This window comes from Podarcis filfolensis (genome assembly GCF_964270895.1).
Source record: "Podarcis filfolensis genome assembly, chromosome: 10".
Classification (NCBI taxonomy): Eukaryota; Metazoa; Chordata; class Lepidosauria; order Squamata; family Lacertidae; genus Podarcis; species Podarcis filfolensis.
Genome location: NC_139612.1, coordinates 57,538,710 through 57,552,269, shown reverse-complemented (window position 1 = coordinate 57,552,269; position 13,560 = coordinate 57,538,710). Strand labels below are relative to the sequence as shown.

Genomic DNA, 13,560 nt, shown 5'->3' with positions numbered 1-13,560 from the left:
TTTAAAAATGATCCTTTGAGTCTTACCTGCTCGTACTGCTCGATACTGGGGGGTTGCAAACCTGTCCCATTGGGAAACTATAATGGCTGTGATGCCCAGGACACAGATGACAATCAAGTAGATGAAGCAGGGCTGAGGGTTGCAATAGAAGGAGTAGTAGAGCCATGGGACAAAACTGCCCATAATGAGAAGGGCGATGCCAGAGTAGTCCAGTCTAAGGCAAGGGAAGAGAGTGGGAAAGTTGTTTCAGGAAGGTCACATGAAATAGCCTGCTCACTGATTGCACAGCCTCCACAGCACCCAACAAGCCTAGCGTAGTTGCATCATTGTCCAGCTTCTGGTGCAAGACTTCTGTGGCTAATAAGGTTCCTACTGTGACCACCCCTAAACAGCAACTTCAAAATATTAGCAAAGGCAGACAAACCTTAGGAGAAGAGCTCTGATCTAAATTCTTTAATCTTGGCCTGCTAACCACAATGTCAGGAATATGGGCAGCCTATCAATGGCTGAAGTAGAGCTCTTAGGCAAATTCCAGTTTCTCAGCCTGGACCCAACAGCTAAGCATTTATACACTGACAATTTTCGTAGTGCTTCACATACATTTTCTGGCTCTGAAGTCACACTGAACCACTTACTTGGAGAATAGTCTTGAGACACCTTCTGAATGGCAGTAAACTGTGTGGAAGAGCCATGAGAAGGAGAGGCAGAGAATGGCTCCCAAGAAGAACACTCCAACTACTACCTTCTCTTGTACAGGTGCTACAAAGGACATGTTTGGCCGGAACATGTAAAAGATGCCCAGACACAGAAAGAACACACAACCTAAACAAAGAAAAATAAATGTTACAAGACCTGCCGAAGTTTGTGCATGTGTAGCGGGAGAACCCCAAAAAAGCATCACAGCAAATTCAGTACACTTGAGAAATGTCATCTGTCACATTTCTGTAGATCATTTGACTTAACAATTGCAAATCATTGAGTGAGGTACTACATATACTTTGAACAGCTTTGGGAAACCCCTGGCCACATTATGCACATCATGTTAAAATATGGTTTAGTGTGTTGTGCATGGAGTGGAACATGGTGGAATGGGTGGCCTGATATAAAGCTGGAAACAGATTCAATTTCCTGTTTGTCTGCATTATTTCTCCCAAGTATTATGAGGCAGGGTGGTGTAGCATACAGAAGTTGGGCTGGCACAAATATGACCAATCAATGAACCAAAGGGCTTTAGGTTTATTCCAACCTAAATGTTCTGCCAAGCAAAACAGTTGCTGACAATAATGTTTAAAGTATGCAAGCTTAGCTCTAGTTCCGTCCTCCCCAATGAGCCAAACAGAATATGGTCACTGCAATGCCAACTGAAGCTAATTTGAGGCCTGTTTCATCATTAGTCCCAAGAGCCAGGAAAGGTCCAGTAAGCACAGGCAATTAAGCTTATTTCAAGGGCAATGCTGCAGTGAGAAAGCCACACAGAAGTACAAAGCACACAATTTTTCTGCAGCATTGCAATTCAGATGTCCCAGGTTGAAGCCTTGGACCAAGGTCTTGACTCACAGCAGCACATGCATACCAAAGTGTTTACATTTTCTTCCTAAAAGCTATTAGTGAACAGCAGTGTTGGAGCAGAAATCTGAATTATCTTTCTGGACAACAGGAAGAGGATTCATGTAGATCTGCCAAGTCAATCTGAGCATCCTCAAAACATTATCAGTGATGGGGTGAGGGGAGTACAACACAAACAGAAAAGGGGGAATTTGCACATCTGAGTAATTCAAACCAAGTTAGTTGGTGCTGAACAAAGAGAAGTTATTCTACTGAACAGGCATTTAGTAAGATTACTGAAGGGGAAAGTCACTGCAACCCAATGCAACCCTTTGTCCAGGATCCATCTATGCAAGTATAATTCACCCCAAACTCTTGCCCAACATATCCTGTAGAGTCCTGTCAGATGTGCTCCAGGCAATCTTGCTCTTGCTATTGGATCAGCAGTAAGTTCCAAAGTCTATTTCCTTTGCTTCTTAACTCAGTTATTAGTTATAAAAGATAAATTCATATGACATTTACATCCAAGTCAATACCTAGTAGGTGTGTCCAGATATTGCCGGTCTCTGTGTGTATTCTGAAAATGCTTTTGAAGCAAGCCCGGAAAGAGGGCATGGGTGGGCGGTGCCCATGCAACAGGTAATCGTTGTCCTTCAGCCAGTCGGGCAAGACGTCAAAGGGGATGACGCGCCATCTGCCCTCCCACACCTAAAGGGAGTAAGGAGGGGTTGTGTTAGTCCTCCTGTGGCAGTTTCCCAAGGAAATACACATTACATTTCAAATGGAAAAAGCAGTATAGAGAATAGTTCAGCCACTGCACTCTTCTACAAAATCCACAGCACCTTTACCACCACAAATAATTTTGAAATTAGTATGAAGTTTCAGGAAACTGAAAAAACTGCTCCCTGTAGTGTGCCACATGAAGGCAAAGAAAAGCCAATCCAAAGCACCCCTCCATGAAAGTTTGGGAGCATGTTTGCCATTCTAAAATATGAATCACCCAAAGTCAAATATTCTGCGACTTCAGTGATAGGTGGAAAAAAGAAAGATGGTAACAATGGAGCTTCATTAAAGTTGGGGTTCATATATTTGTAGAAATTTTGTTAATAAATCCTGCATTTCCAAGGTCATCCTTCCAATTATGAAAAGATAGCAGCAAAACAAGGTAAAAATAATATTCTCTGTTCTGATTCTGACGTTAGAGCCAGACACCAGCATAAACTATTTCCCTTTAAGATTAGCCAAGGAAAGTCAAGACCAGTAATATTTACACAGCTCACAATGAATTTGTCCAGGGTGGCATTTCAATAGAACTGGCTTTTTTCACTTGGGATGGTGGACACAATGAGGCTGCTACACAAGGGAGACAAATGGTAATCTCCAAACAAAGATTTGCAAAGGCCTGAAAGAGAGTGTGTGGAAAAAGGTGACCTTGTAAATTAAAGTTCTCTGACCCAGAAACACTAGAAGCAGAGGGCATTATTCTGCTTGGACTTCCACAGATGTTTCAAAAAAGAGGCTCAACAGTTGTACCATCATGTTTAATCCTACATTTCAACGTGTAATCCCTATCGTGCTAAACTTTCTAATTCATCCAATTACTGGAAGCGCAAGATCCCAACACGCACAGTGGCAGCATCAGCCAAGACAACAGAACTCCTTGACGGCCACCCACTGTGACTTGGCTCTTTGTTGCCAGAAGTGCATGCACTGCTAGCCAAAGGACCCAAGAGCTGTGTGAAGCACACCAGAGCATGATGGGCACTTGCTTTGCAGCCTCTTACCTTACATACAAACTCTTCCATCCTCTCCATGGCATGGTGAGCTTGGAGAGGCAGCATCCCCATAAATCCTTCATCCTCATGAGCTGCATCATCGCTGCCAACATGATCAGAACTCTGAAACATAAAAGAATTGTTGAATAACAAGCAAAAACAAGTTTTGCTTTCAGTGACTTAACACAGAATTCTATCAAATATGAAGCCAGATAAGCACACAAGTGTAGAATGTTCAAAAGAAACATGTCCTCTAGCTGCATACTCCAGAATTAGGTTCTCTAGCCAATGCTGTTGAGCAAAATGCAATGGAGTTGGTGGTCCCCAATTTGTGCTATGGAAGGGAAGAGACTATTAGGTATAACTGCCACTTTGTGATGCAGTAGCAAAAAAGGCTCATGCTATTCTAGGCTGCATCGACAGAAATATAATGTCCCAATCAAGGGAAATAATAGTTCCACTCTATTTTGCCTTGGTTAGACCACACCAGGAGTACTGTGTCCAGTTCTCGACAGCACAGTTTAAGAAGGATATTGACAAGCTGAAACGTGTGCAAAGGAGGGTAACCAAGATGATAAAGGATCTGGAAACCGAGCCTGATGAGGAACAGTTGAGGGAAGTGGGTATGTTTAGCCTGGATAAGAGGAGACTGAGAGGAGATGTAACAGCCATCTTCCAAGCTTGTTGTCTCCTCTGGAGACTAGGACCCAAACCAAGAGCTTCAAGTTACAAGAAAGGAGATTCTGAATAAACATCAGGAAGAACTTTCTGATGGTAAGAGCTGTGTGACAGTGGAAGAGACTCCCTCAGAAGGTGGTGGACTCTCCTTCATTGGAGGTTTTTAAGCAGAGGTTGGGATGTCGTCTGTCATAGATGCATTAGTTGAGATTCCTGCATTGCTGGGGGTTAGAATAGATGACCCTCTGGGTCCCTTCTAACTCTATAATTCTATGATTCTATTACTCCCTTTTAGAAAGATAGACAAAACTCTGAATTTGATCATGCTTTTTCCTTTCTTTCAATGTGAAATAAGATGCGGTTAACACAGCATGAATGCATTTTGCAGTTTGTTGCCCTTGCACAGATTATGTCAATCACCAACCTATTTACTAGAAAAGAACTGTTAAACAAACACAATTTGCATGCCTTTGCTTATGAGAATCCAGTTATTAGCTACAACAATGTTTTAGGAAGAATCAGTGTCAGGCAAACTCAATGTTAAACTGATTCTCTTTTTTATTGTTCTTTGCTTTCCCCCCAAACATCTTACAATTGCCTAAATGTAAGATTGCACATGAAGCTGCAGTAGACTTAACTGGGCCACTGGGCCCAGTGTTGTCTACCCCAACTATCAGGGGTTCCCTAGAGTCTCAGGCAGATGCCTTTCCCAGTCTAATAATGTGAGTCTTTAAATGGAAATGCTGGTCACTAAAAATGGAACTTTCTATAGGCAAATCATATGAGCATTGGATAGTCCCTTTCCAACATTTAAGAGCCTCTTCAATGACCCAGGAAACTTAGTCAATTCTCATCTGTACCAGCCAACATCAGTAACTTTTAATTGAGGGGGCTCACATTGAGGCTGGCACAGAAAGAGTTCCTTTTCCAGTCATTTATGCATCTTCTGCCCGTTAATGTAGTTTTACAATACTGTAGTGCAAGATCAAAATCCTACCTATACTGTATAGAAGCACCATGCACTTTAAAGGACAGTCAAAGGTAAAGCCCTATATATACTAAGGTTTTTTAAGGGAGCAAATAATTTATTTCAGATTGACTATCATAAATGAAAACAAATCCTTAGTTATTTTCCCAATGTTATTTAATATGGATTAGACACTTAAGCACTGTTTTGCTCCGACACAGTGTTAAGAATGTTTCTTACTAAATGTTCAGAGAAAACTTTGCTAACTATGCTTTCACTATAAAAAAAAAATCAAGTTAATCAACATAGGAAGAGCACTGCTGGATCAATCCAAAGGCTTACGTAGCCCAGCATTCCATTCTTACACTGGGCTATCAGATGCTTATGAAACCTGCCAGAAGGACCTGAGTCCATTAAAAATTCAGAATCACCAATACAAAATCCTATAATTCAAAATAATTTAATCCAAGATCATTGAAAGTACATACAAATGTTCACCAAAGGTGATCTTAGCAGGATCTGTTCTTCCACAATAAACACCTACCTGCAACACAGCCAAGCTGCTAGGTTAAAAATCAAGAGATGGGGTGGTGGAGGTAAAGAGGAAGAATAGAGAAAAGAGGCAGATCAATTCTTAGTGAGTTTACTTTCTCTCCTTCTCACCAGTTTGGCAATCTTCCCATCTGTCAATATATTGCTTTTGGTTTTAAAAGAGATCTGGGAGAAAGCAACAGTTCAAACATAAATGAAAAGGGTACAGTTCCTTCCCTTTGTTTCCTGCAAGAATGAACAGAGAAGCTACGTAAGTGACTCAAGCAGGTCTTAAGATGGTCACTGGAGTAGGTCACTAACCCAGCTTACAGGTTCTGTACTATTCAAAGATGCTCACACTAAAGCAGCACACCAGCATCCATACATCATCACTTACGCATGCTAGAACTCACCTCCACGTAAGGCTTTATATTGGTTAAGAGACCCACTCGAAAGTCACTAATGACCCATCAGAATGTATATGCAACTCTAGAATACTTGGCACACACTTATTCAAGCACACTGCTTACTGAGAAAATTCAGAATTTAACAGAAAATACAAATATACGAACTTGAGTCCATTGTGCTGCCTAAAACTGCAGCCAGTTATTCTACAAAAGTTGTATGTGATAAACTGAATGGATTGCTGCCATCAAACAAAGAGGCATCTTCCTGGTTAAAATATGCAAGGCAGTGTAGCAGAGATGAAAGGACAGGGTGTGTTTATTTGCCCTGCCTACAATTCCTGAGCCTTTTCCACTTCCCCTCATTCACAGCTAAGGAAGCTGTTTAGGCTTGCAATTTTACTTAAACATATATCTACTTCAAAACAGTTAAAACCCAGAAAGAGCTTTCAAAGAAAGGAGATTCCTTGTACACTTTCAATAATGCACAAACTTTGGGTCTCACTATACTAGATCTGACAACAAAAAGAGGACCTAAGCAAGCAAGCAAAGCAAGCAGTTTTCTATACTATATGGAAGCATGGTTCCACATACTCTGCATGAAAACCTGCCTGAATAGCAGCTACAGCAATTCACATCATTAAAGATTCAGATGGTTCTTTTGCTCTACGCACTTGGATCTAGCTGTCAACATTTGTTAAAACAGTAACTCCCCACAAGTGTATTAAAGCCCTTTAACACAGTTTGTAGACTGCAATGGGCTTGTCTACCAAGGATGCACCCTTTTACAACCAAGTTTAATAACCTATCCCTAGGTTTCAAGTTTGGCCAGCAGAGTATCCCTTCCCCCACAGTTTTTCTAGTTTCTGAACACCTAGCCCATAAGCTCAATTGTGGATTTCACCTCTTCTCTACTGGCTTCAGTTAGTTTTTGAAACTGGACCATACTGGTCGTATTCACACATGTTGCTAAGCCAAGTGGAGTTTGTCTGTCTTGATCATAACATGCTCATACTTTGTGCCGGTGTACCTAGCTCAAGCTCTTCCACCTCATTCCTCCCTTATGAGTGGAGAAACAGACCGCTGGAAGGCTGGCTTAGTGTTGGATCTGAACCAGCACTTGTGATTTGTTTCTCTTCAAAAAAACATAGTCAGGAAGCCTAGAACAAACATTGGCCTTAGGCTGGTTTGTTTGAAAAGCATAAAGCCACAAGCACTACTTTGAGCATAATGTTAAGCCAGCTACTCCATAGTTTGTCTGGGGACATATTATCTGGGGACCTATTAATCTGGGGATATTTATAGTACAGAAACTCACATTGGTCTTTATGGCAATACCTAACAGATACATGTTCCTTCCTTTCAGCCACAGAAAGCAATTATTAGGCAAAAATGAGAGAGGTAGGTTGTTTAAGTGTACAAATAGTAAAGTCAGGAACAGACAGGTCACCCATGTTCTCTTCCCCAAATGCTGCATTTGCAGATAAATTATTGCAATGCGGTTCATCGGGAAGAGGGGAAGAGAAGCAAAGCGAAACATTTCAAGCCTACAACAGAGATTGCAGTATCTTGCAGCAATGTGACTCTGGAAGGAAGCTGTTCATCTAATTGATCACAAGGATATTTTGATTGGCTGCCAAATGGCTACATGGGCATGTTTGGTTCCAGGGACTCTGCAGCCTCATCACAATAGAGGTGAAGTGGGCAACATGTCACTCTGCAAGCAGACCAACTGGATGCAGTTAATTGCTATTCTGAAGTCAAATGCAGAGTGTAGCCATTTTGTCTTCAGAACTGGTGTTCAAGGTCACAGTGATCTATACTGACCTTCAACTATTAAGTCTTTTAAATGCTGCAAGTTGCAGAAGATCAACTAAGTCTCACTGCTTTTTTGGAGAAATAAACTCATGGGGAAAGGTCGGTACAAGTCAGGCAAAGTTTAACAGTTAAAAGAACGCTTAGGATTTGTAGAAAAGGGTGTGGGTGTGGGTGTAAATGATACTCTAGTAGTTAGTGGGCATTACCATACCAATCAAGATAGCTTCCCCACACATAGCATGACTGAGGACACAACTCTACTCCCATTAGTATAAAAAAACTGCCCATGACAACAGCCATCATGGGACTAAGCACTAACATCGCTCAGAAGAACACCCTGCCTTCAGGACAAAGGCATTCAGAATTCAAACAAGATGAAAAATAATGGAAAAGATAAGGCATAACAAAAAGAGTAGAGAGGGATGAAGTGAGGATAAGAGTTGTTATGAGAGTCCAGAAACCCTTTGTAAGAAATGGGGAAGAGGAGAGAACTGGCATGACTGGAGTGTACACATACTCCTTATAAAATAAGCTAGACAGGCTCCCTGCTTGTTGTCCTTCCACCGACAGGTGAAGACTTTCTTTTTCCAAGAGGCATTTGGAAACTGACTGCTTTTAATGAAAGGGCTGGTGCAGTGCTGTTTTTATTGTAATTATTGGTATGGTTTTAATATATTTTATATACGTATATAGTTTTAATTCTATCAAGGTTTTGTTGTTTTATCATTATTTTTTCAATGTTTTTAGTGGTTCTAATTTTTATCTGTAAGCCGCCTTGAGTCCTGTCAGGAAAAAGGCAGGTTATGTATAAATAAATAAAAGAATAAATAGCCGCTTAGTACAGGCAAAGGCAGGCGCTAGACATTGAGGGGGGTAATTGTGAGACAGAATGAAGATAGAGCCCTTGTATTAGTATATCACACATTAACTGGTCTTCTTCAGTTATAAATGCAACTTAACAGAAGTCATGAGGGATCTGTCTCATGAAGAAAAAGGACAATGGATCTACTGATCAAAATATGATGTCTGCAAGATACAACAAACTCGTGAGGCAACCTAAAGGCTAAAAGATTTGATTGTGGCATAAGCTTTTCATTGGCAGCCATGAAACTCCACTACCCCTCTGGAATGTGTTAACAGGAATCAGAACTGTTCTCTGATCATGGGAGAGATTATTACATATTTCAGGTTTTCTTTCCTTTTTCTTCTTAAAGCCTACAAATCACAAGCTTTATGATAATTTGTGTCTGGGCTTAAGCAGGCATATTAAAGAGCTCCTTTGCTGCAAAGAATTCTTTCTTCCTGCGTGTTCACACATATTTCAGGTCACAGCAAATCTGTTTGCTGGTGTTCAACAGCAATGCAAGAGATGGCTGTGTATGCATCTTATCTGGGAAATGACTAGGGCATTCTGACACTGGGCAGACTGAAGAACAGCACCTGCCCAAGAAGGCTCTTCCCCACCTCTTTTGTCCATATGCTAATACCAAAAGCAGCTGTGCATGAGAGTGACAGGCTGCCTGGAATTTGACTTGCTAAGTAAAGCAACACTTCATATGCAAAGGGGGGGGGGAATATGGGGGAAGGGAAAGAAAACAGGCTTATGAAGCATGCTAAATGGAAACAAGATACATAAGAAATTATACTGCTCCAGAAAACCCTGCTTTCACCACCAGTAATTGCCAAAATACCTTTGCTAGCTCCCCCTTCTACCTGCTGCCAGAAAATGGAAATGTGATCTATTTGCTTGATGCAGTGTAACCTCTCTTACATTGCAGGAGTAAATGAACCCAATGCCTTCTTGTCTTTCTCCTACAATCGAACTAGGATCTCAACAAGTTATGGTTTATAAAAGCAACTGATGAGCAGCAGTTGGAAGCTGGGATAGGAATGCTAGGAACCATGTGGCTCCTGGGACCTAGGTTGTGGGCACCAACACAAAATGTCTAGCTGCCTTTTTTTTCCGCTGCGGGGGGAGGGGGGAGTTGCCAAGAGAATCAGGGGGTCTGCAGGGTAGTGCAGCAGCAAAAGACATGTCTTTTGCTACTGCATTATTCTTCCAAACACCTGATTCACTAGGCAGCACAAAAAAGATGCATTTTTTGCTGCGCTGTGCCTGGCAGACGAGCTGACTGCAGCCAGGCAGCTGGAGATGCTAAGCACCAAGTGTGGCTCCTGGACATCTCCATCCAGTCGCAAAAGATCAGTTGCCAATTTAGACTAAGCTACACAAGCAACACCACACTACACAACTTTCTATGTTAAGTGAAAAAGTCCAGGACAGTGCATAGCAAACCTGGTAAAAATAATGACAAAGGGGTATCCACCAAATCTCCACCTGCCTGTTTTTTTAAGATGTATTATGTGAAAACTTTTTAAGATGTATTATGTGAAAACTTAATTAAAATATTTTTTAAAAAAACAAAACGCCACCGACCTCTATAGAGTAAGTTCCTGTTTACTTCTAAAATGGCTGCCTCTTCCCTCAAGAGGCCAATAAATTGGCAGAACCATGCCTTGTGTCCACACATGATTACCTTTCAGATACTGGCCTTTAAAAATTATTTTTAAAGTTCAGAGAGGAGGGAATCCTAGAAAGTAATATTTGTTGCTATGAAGGCAGCAATAGCTCATCACTCATTGGGTAAAAGAAAACACAGAGGAGAAGCAGAAACAAGAGAAAAAAATACCAAGGGCATATATGGAACTTGCCTTTGCTGTATCCAAGACACTGAGACAATTCTAAGCGTTTACTTTCCAAAACCAGTTCACTATATTAAAACAATGCAAAAGCAGGATCTAAAAGTGGAGAAGTTGTCCTATCATAACCAAAAAAAGTAGAAAACATGGCAATTGAGAGATTGTGGGATATAGTGTAGAGGCAGGGAAAGAAGGATTGTCTGAGCATGTTATTTACAGAAATACAAAACCTTAATAAGGTGCAAAGATGAGTAGATGCCATGCCTTGTCTCTTACATTTTATTATTTATTTTTTAATAAAAATGTTTATATGTCACTGTACCATAAAAATGTATCACAGCGGTTTATAGCAATATAAAAACACAAAACTAGGTAGTAGAACACAAAACTAGATAGTAAAAGCACAAAGAGCTAAAAACAAGTTAAAAGAAATAGTTGTAATAAACAAACAAACAAAGAATATAATGGCATACAGCAGGTTGACCTGCCTCCTCCACACCAGGATGCAAAAGAAAGCAACAGGTTTCCAATGCCTTTCCTTAAGGATGAACTCTAAATCCCTTGTTCTTAAGTATTCATGTCAGTATTTTTTATTTGGTTTCTATTCTTTTCCTTCCCATTTTTACTATGCTTGAGCACAGTTTTTTCACTTTCAAAGTAGGCTTACTAATGGATTCTTTCCCAAAGGTCAAACAGCTGAATTCAAGAGTCATGGAGGCCCTGGCTGCTTGACAAATGTTCCAGCTGGGTATCTGCCATGAAGAAGCCTTCCACTGACTGAAGAGTCAAGTGCTGCGCTTCATTATCCTCTGCACAGTACCAAATGCTTCAGAGCAAAGGACCCAAAATTTCACAGACACGCTTCTAGGCCACACACTGCAAGTGCACAGAGCACCACAGATGCAGGAACTTTTAGACAAAAACCACCATCAATCAAGAGCAGAGGGCTGTGGGAGCTAGGGGGGAAATGTGAAGAAAACAGCCTTTTGTTCCCTCTCTGTCATTGGAGGATTATAGAAAAAAGGGAGAGAGTCAAGTGCAGGTTTTCAGGGCTGTACATAAAAAGCCCATTCATCAGGTGATAAAAGTCACATGCATTTGATTGTGTCAGTTTAACAAAGTCACAGTGAGAACCATTTCTTTAGGAGATATCAGTGACTGAAGAACAGCAGGGAGAACAAAGACACTCCAACCATTCAAATAGCAAAGGGCAAAGGAAGATAAATGCCATGAAGGAGGCCAGACAGTCCGGCACAGGGCAGAAAAAAGCACCAACAGCTTAAGAAAACGTGAATATTCACTAGAGCAACTTCTGCCAACCTGGTGCCCTCCATACATTTAGGACTAAATTTCCCATTAGCCCCAGTCAGCATGCTGGGGCAAGGGGGCACTAGGTTAGCAAAGGTTTACACCCACCACAGTGAAAATAAAAATGTGTACAATAAATAATCCAACTATCATTTGCATGCCTGAAGACAGTCTGAATTATCACCTGGCACCCCACAGGCTTTCTTTCTGGGAGAAGTACTCCAATACCACTGTGGAAAAGATGTGCTTTCCTCCATCAGAGGGAAACAGACACAAGATAGGGTAAAGGTGATCCAATAAGCGTCACTCAGCTTTAAAAGAGGAAGTCTTGCTGACTTCAAAACGTATTTTAAGTAAACATGCTGAGTATGACAGACTTCAGAATAAAAACTTGCCAAACTATTTCTCCATAGAAAAGGAAACTGAACACACAAGCAGTACCAAATACAAATGCATTTCACAGTGCTTAGACACGCAATGTGAGTAACTGACACTTCCTTTTTCAAGAGTGTTTTGTTAAGTGCCTGAACATTAAGAGAAAAAATGCCAATTGTCGGAATTAACAAAAAGGTGGTGCTAAAAAATTCTGATACAAGAGCTTTTCATCACCATGATGTGCCCTCCCCAACAGACACTTCAAAGGAAACAGGTCTAGCATTGTCACAACACTGTTAATACTCATAATTTTTTACGGTTAAGATTTCTGTCTTGAAGCTGGATAGTCAAGATCAATTGGGAGAATTAGAGGGCCACTTCAGACCCACCTCCCACAAGCTTGCCTTACTATCACAGACTAGCCCATTCACCTCAAGTCTCTATGGGAAGGATCAGCAGCAGCTAGCATCACTGTACATGTGCCATTTATTCTGGGTGGGGCCTGTGCTGGCACAAAGTGATTATACAGTGGCAAAGTGAAGAAAGGAAGCAGTGCAGATAAATTTTCAAGGAGGAAGGAGGAAGACAACATAATAGCATGGGCCAGGTATAAGGCAGCTTTTGATTTGACGTTCCTTCCTAAAATTGAAAACCTTCTGTAACACCTCCACCCCTCACTTCGGCTGAGGCGGCCTTCTAAAATCGTAGATCCAGAATCTCTTACTTAATGGTGTATTTTTCATTTGATAATGAAGGGGGAGGGAGGAAAGAGAAAGAGGATTAAGAGTGCACAATCCTATGTATTTCACTCAGCAGTAAGTTATGCTGAATTCAAGGCAGCTTACTCTCATTTGTGTGCAAGATGGGAGGCGAGGGAGGGGGAAGGAGGGTTCTGAGCATTATTTTCACTTGAAAATCCTGTGACACTTCCAAGTACAGCAGATCTACAAGACCGAGGTTCTGAAAATGCCTGAACAGTATTTAATAATAATGGTTCTGTTCTGAGAGTGCCTGTTGGAATCATGCATAGGATTAGGCTGCAAGAATATCAAAATGAAGCACGCCTGCTTTCATTCTTTCCTTTTCTACTATTAAGTATCAGATACTTTCACTTGGGCTAATCAGTGTGGGGACGATGTATCCGAGAATGGAGGGCTGGCGAGAACTTCTAAAAGGTATCCTTTCTGCACTTAGAACAATATAAACAATAATAATCACTGTAACCAGGTTTTATGTAGTAATTTTAGAGCTTGGTGTTAATAAAACCAAGGTCCTTCTTGGTGGCTGCTCCCAGACTTTGGAACCCCCTACCTAGAGCAGTTGGACTGGTTCTCTCCTGGTTGTCCTTCTGCCAGCAAGTGAAGACTTTCTTGTTCCAACAGGCTTTTGGGAAATGACTACTTTTAATGAAAGAGTTAGCACCGTGCTATTTTTATCGTAATTATTTGTATAATGTTAA

The 13,560-nt window shown here is 41.1% G+C and overlaps 1 protein-coding gene and 1 long non-coding RNA gene across 4 annotated transcripts in view; one reads left to right on the top strand and one right to left on the bottom strand.

Moving 5' to 3' along the window:
• ADIPOR2 (adiponectin receptor 2) overlaps positions 1 to 13,560 on the bottom strand; it is a 36,989-nt gene that overhangs the window by 6,435 nt on the left and 16,994 nt on the right. For all 3 annotated transcript variants that reach the window (XM_083572400.1, XM_083572402.1, XM_083572401.1), the window contains exons 3-6: positions 3,330 to 3,443; positions 2,082 to 2,253; positions 636 to 822; positions 27 to 214 (exon numbers count right to left, since the gene is read on the bottom strand). In XM_083572400.1, coding sequence (XP_083428526.1) covers positions 27 to 214; positions 636 to 822; positions 2,082 to 2,253; positions 3,330 to 3,443 — 661 coding nt within the window. The remainder of the gene's footprint in view (positions 1 to 26; positions 215 to 635; positions 823 to 2,081; positions 2,254 to 3,329; positions 3,444 to 13,560) is intronic.
• Positions 6,676 to 9,010, top strand: LOC310742842. Its single transcript, XR_014538725.1, has 2 exons — positions 6,676 to 7,817; positions 8,661 to 9,010. It is a non-coding gene; the product is annotated as an uncharacterized lncRNA (long non-coding RNA).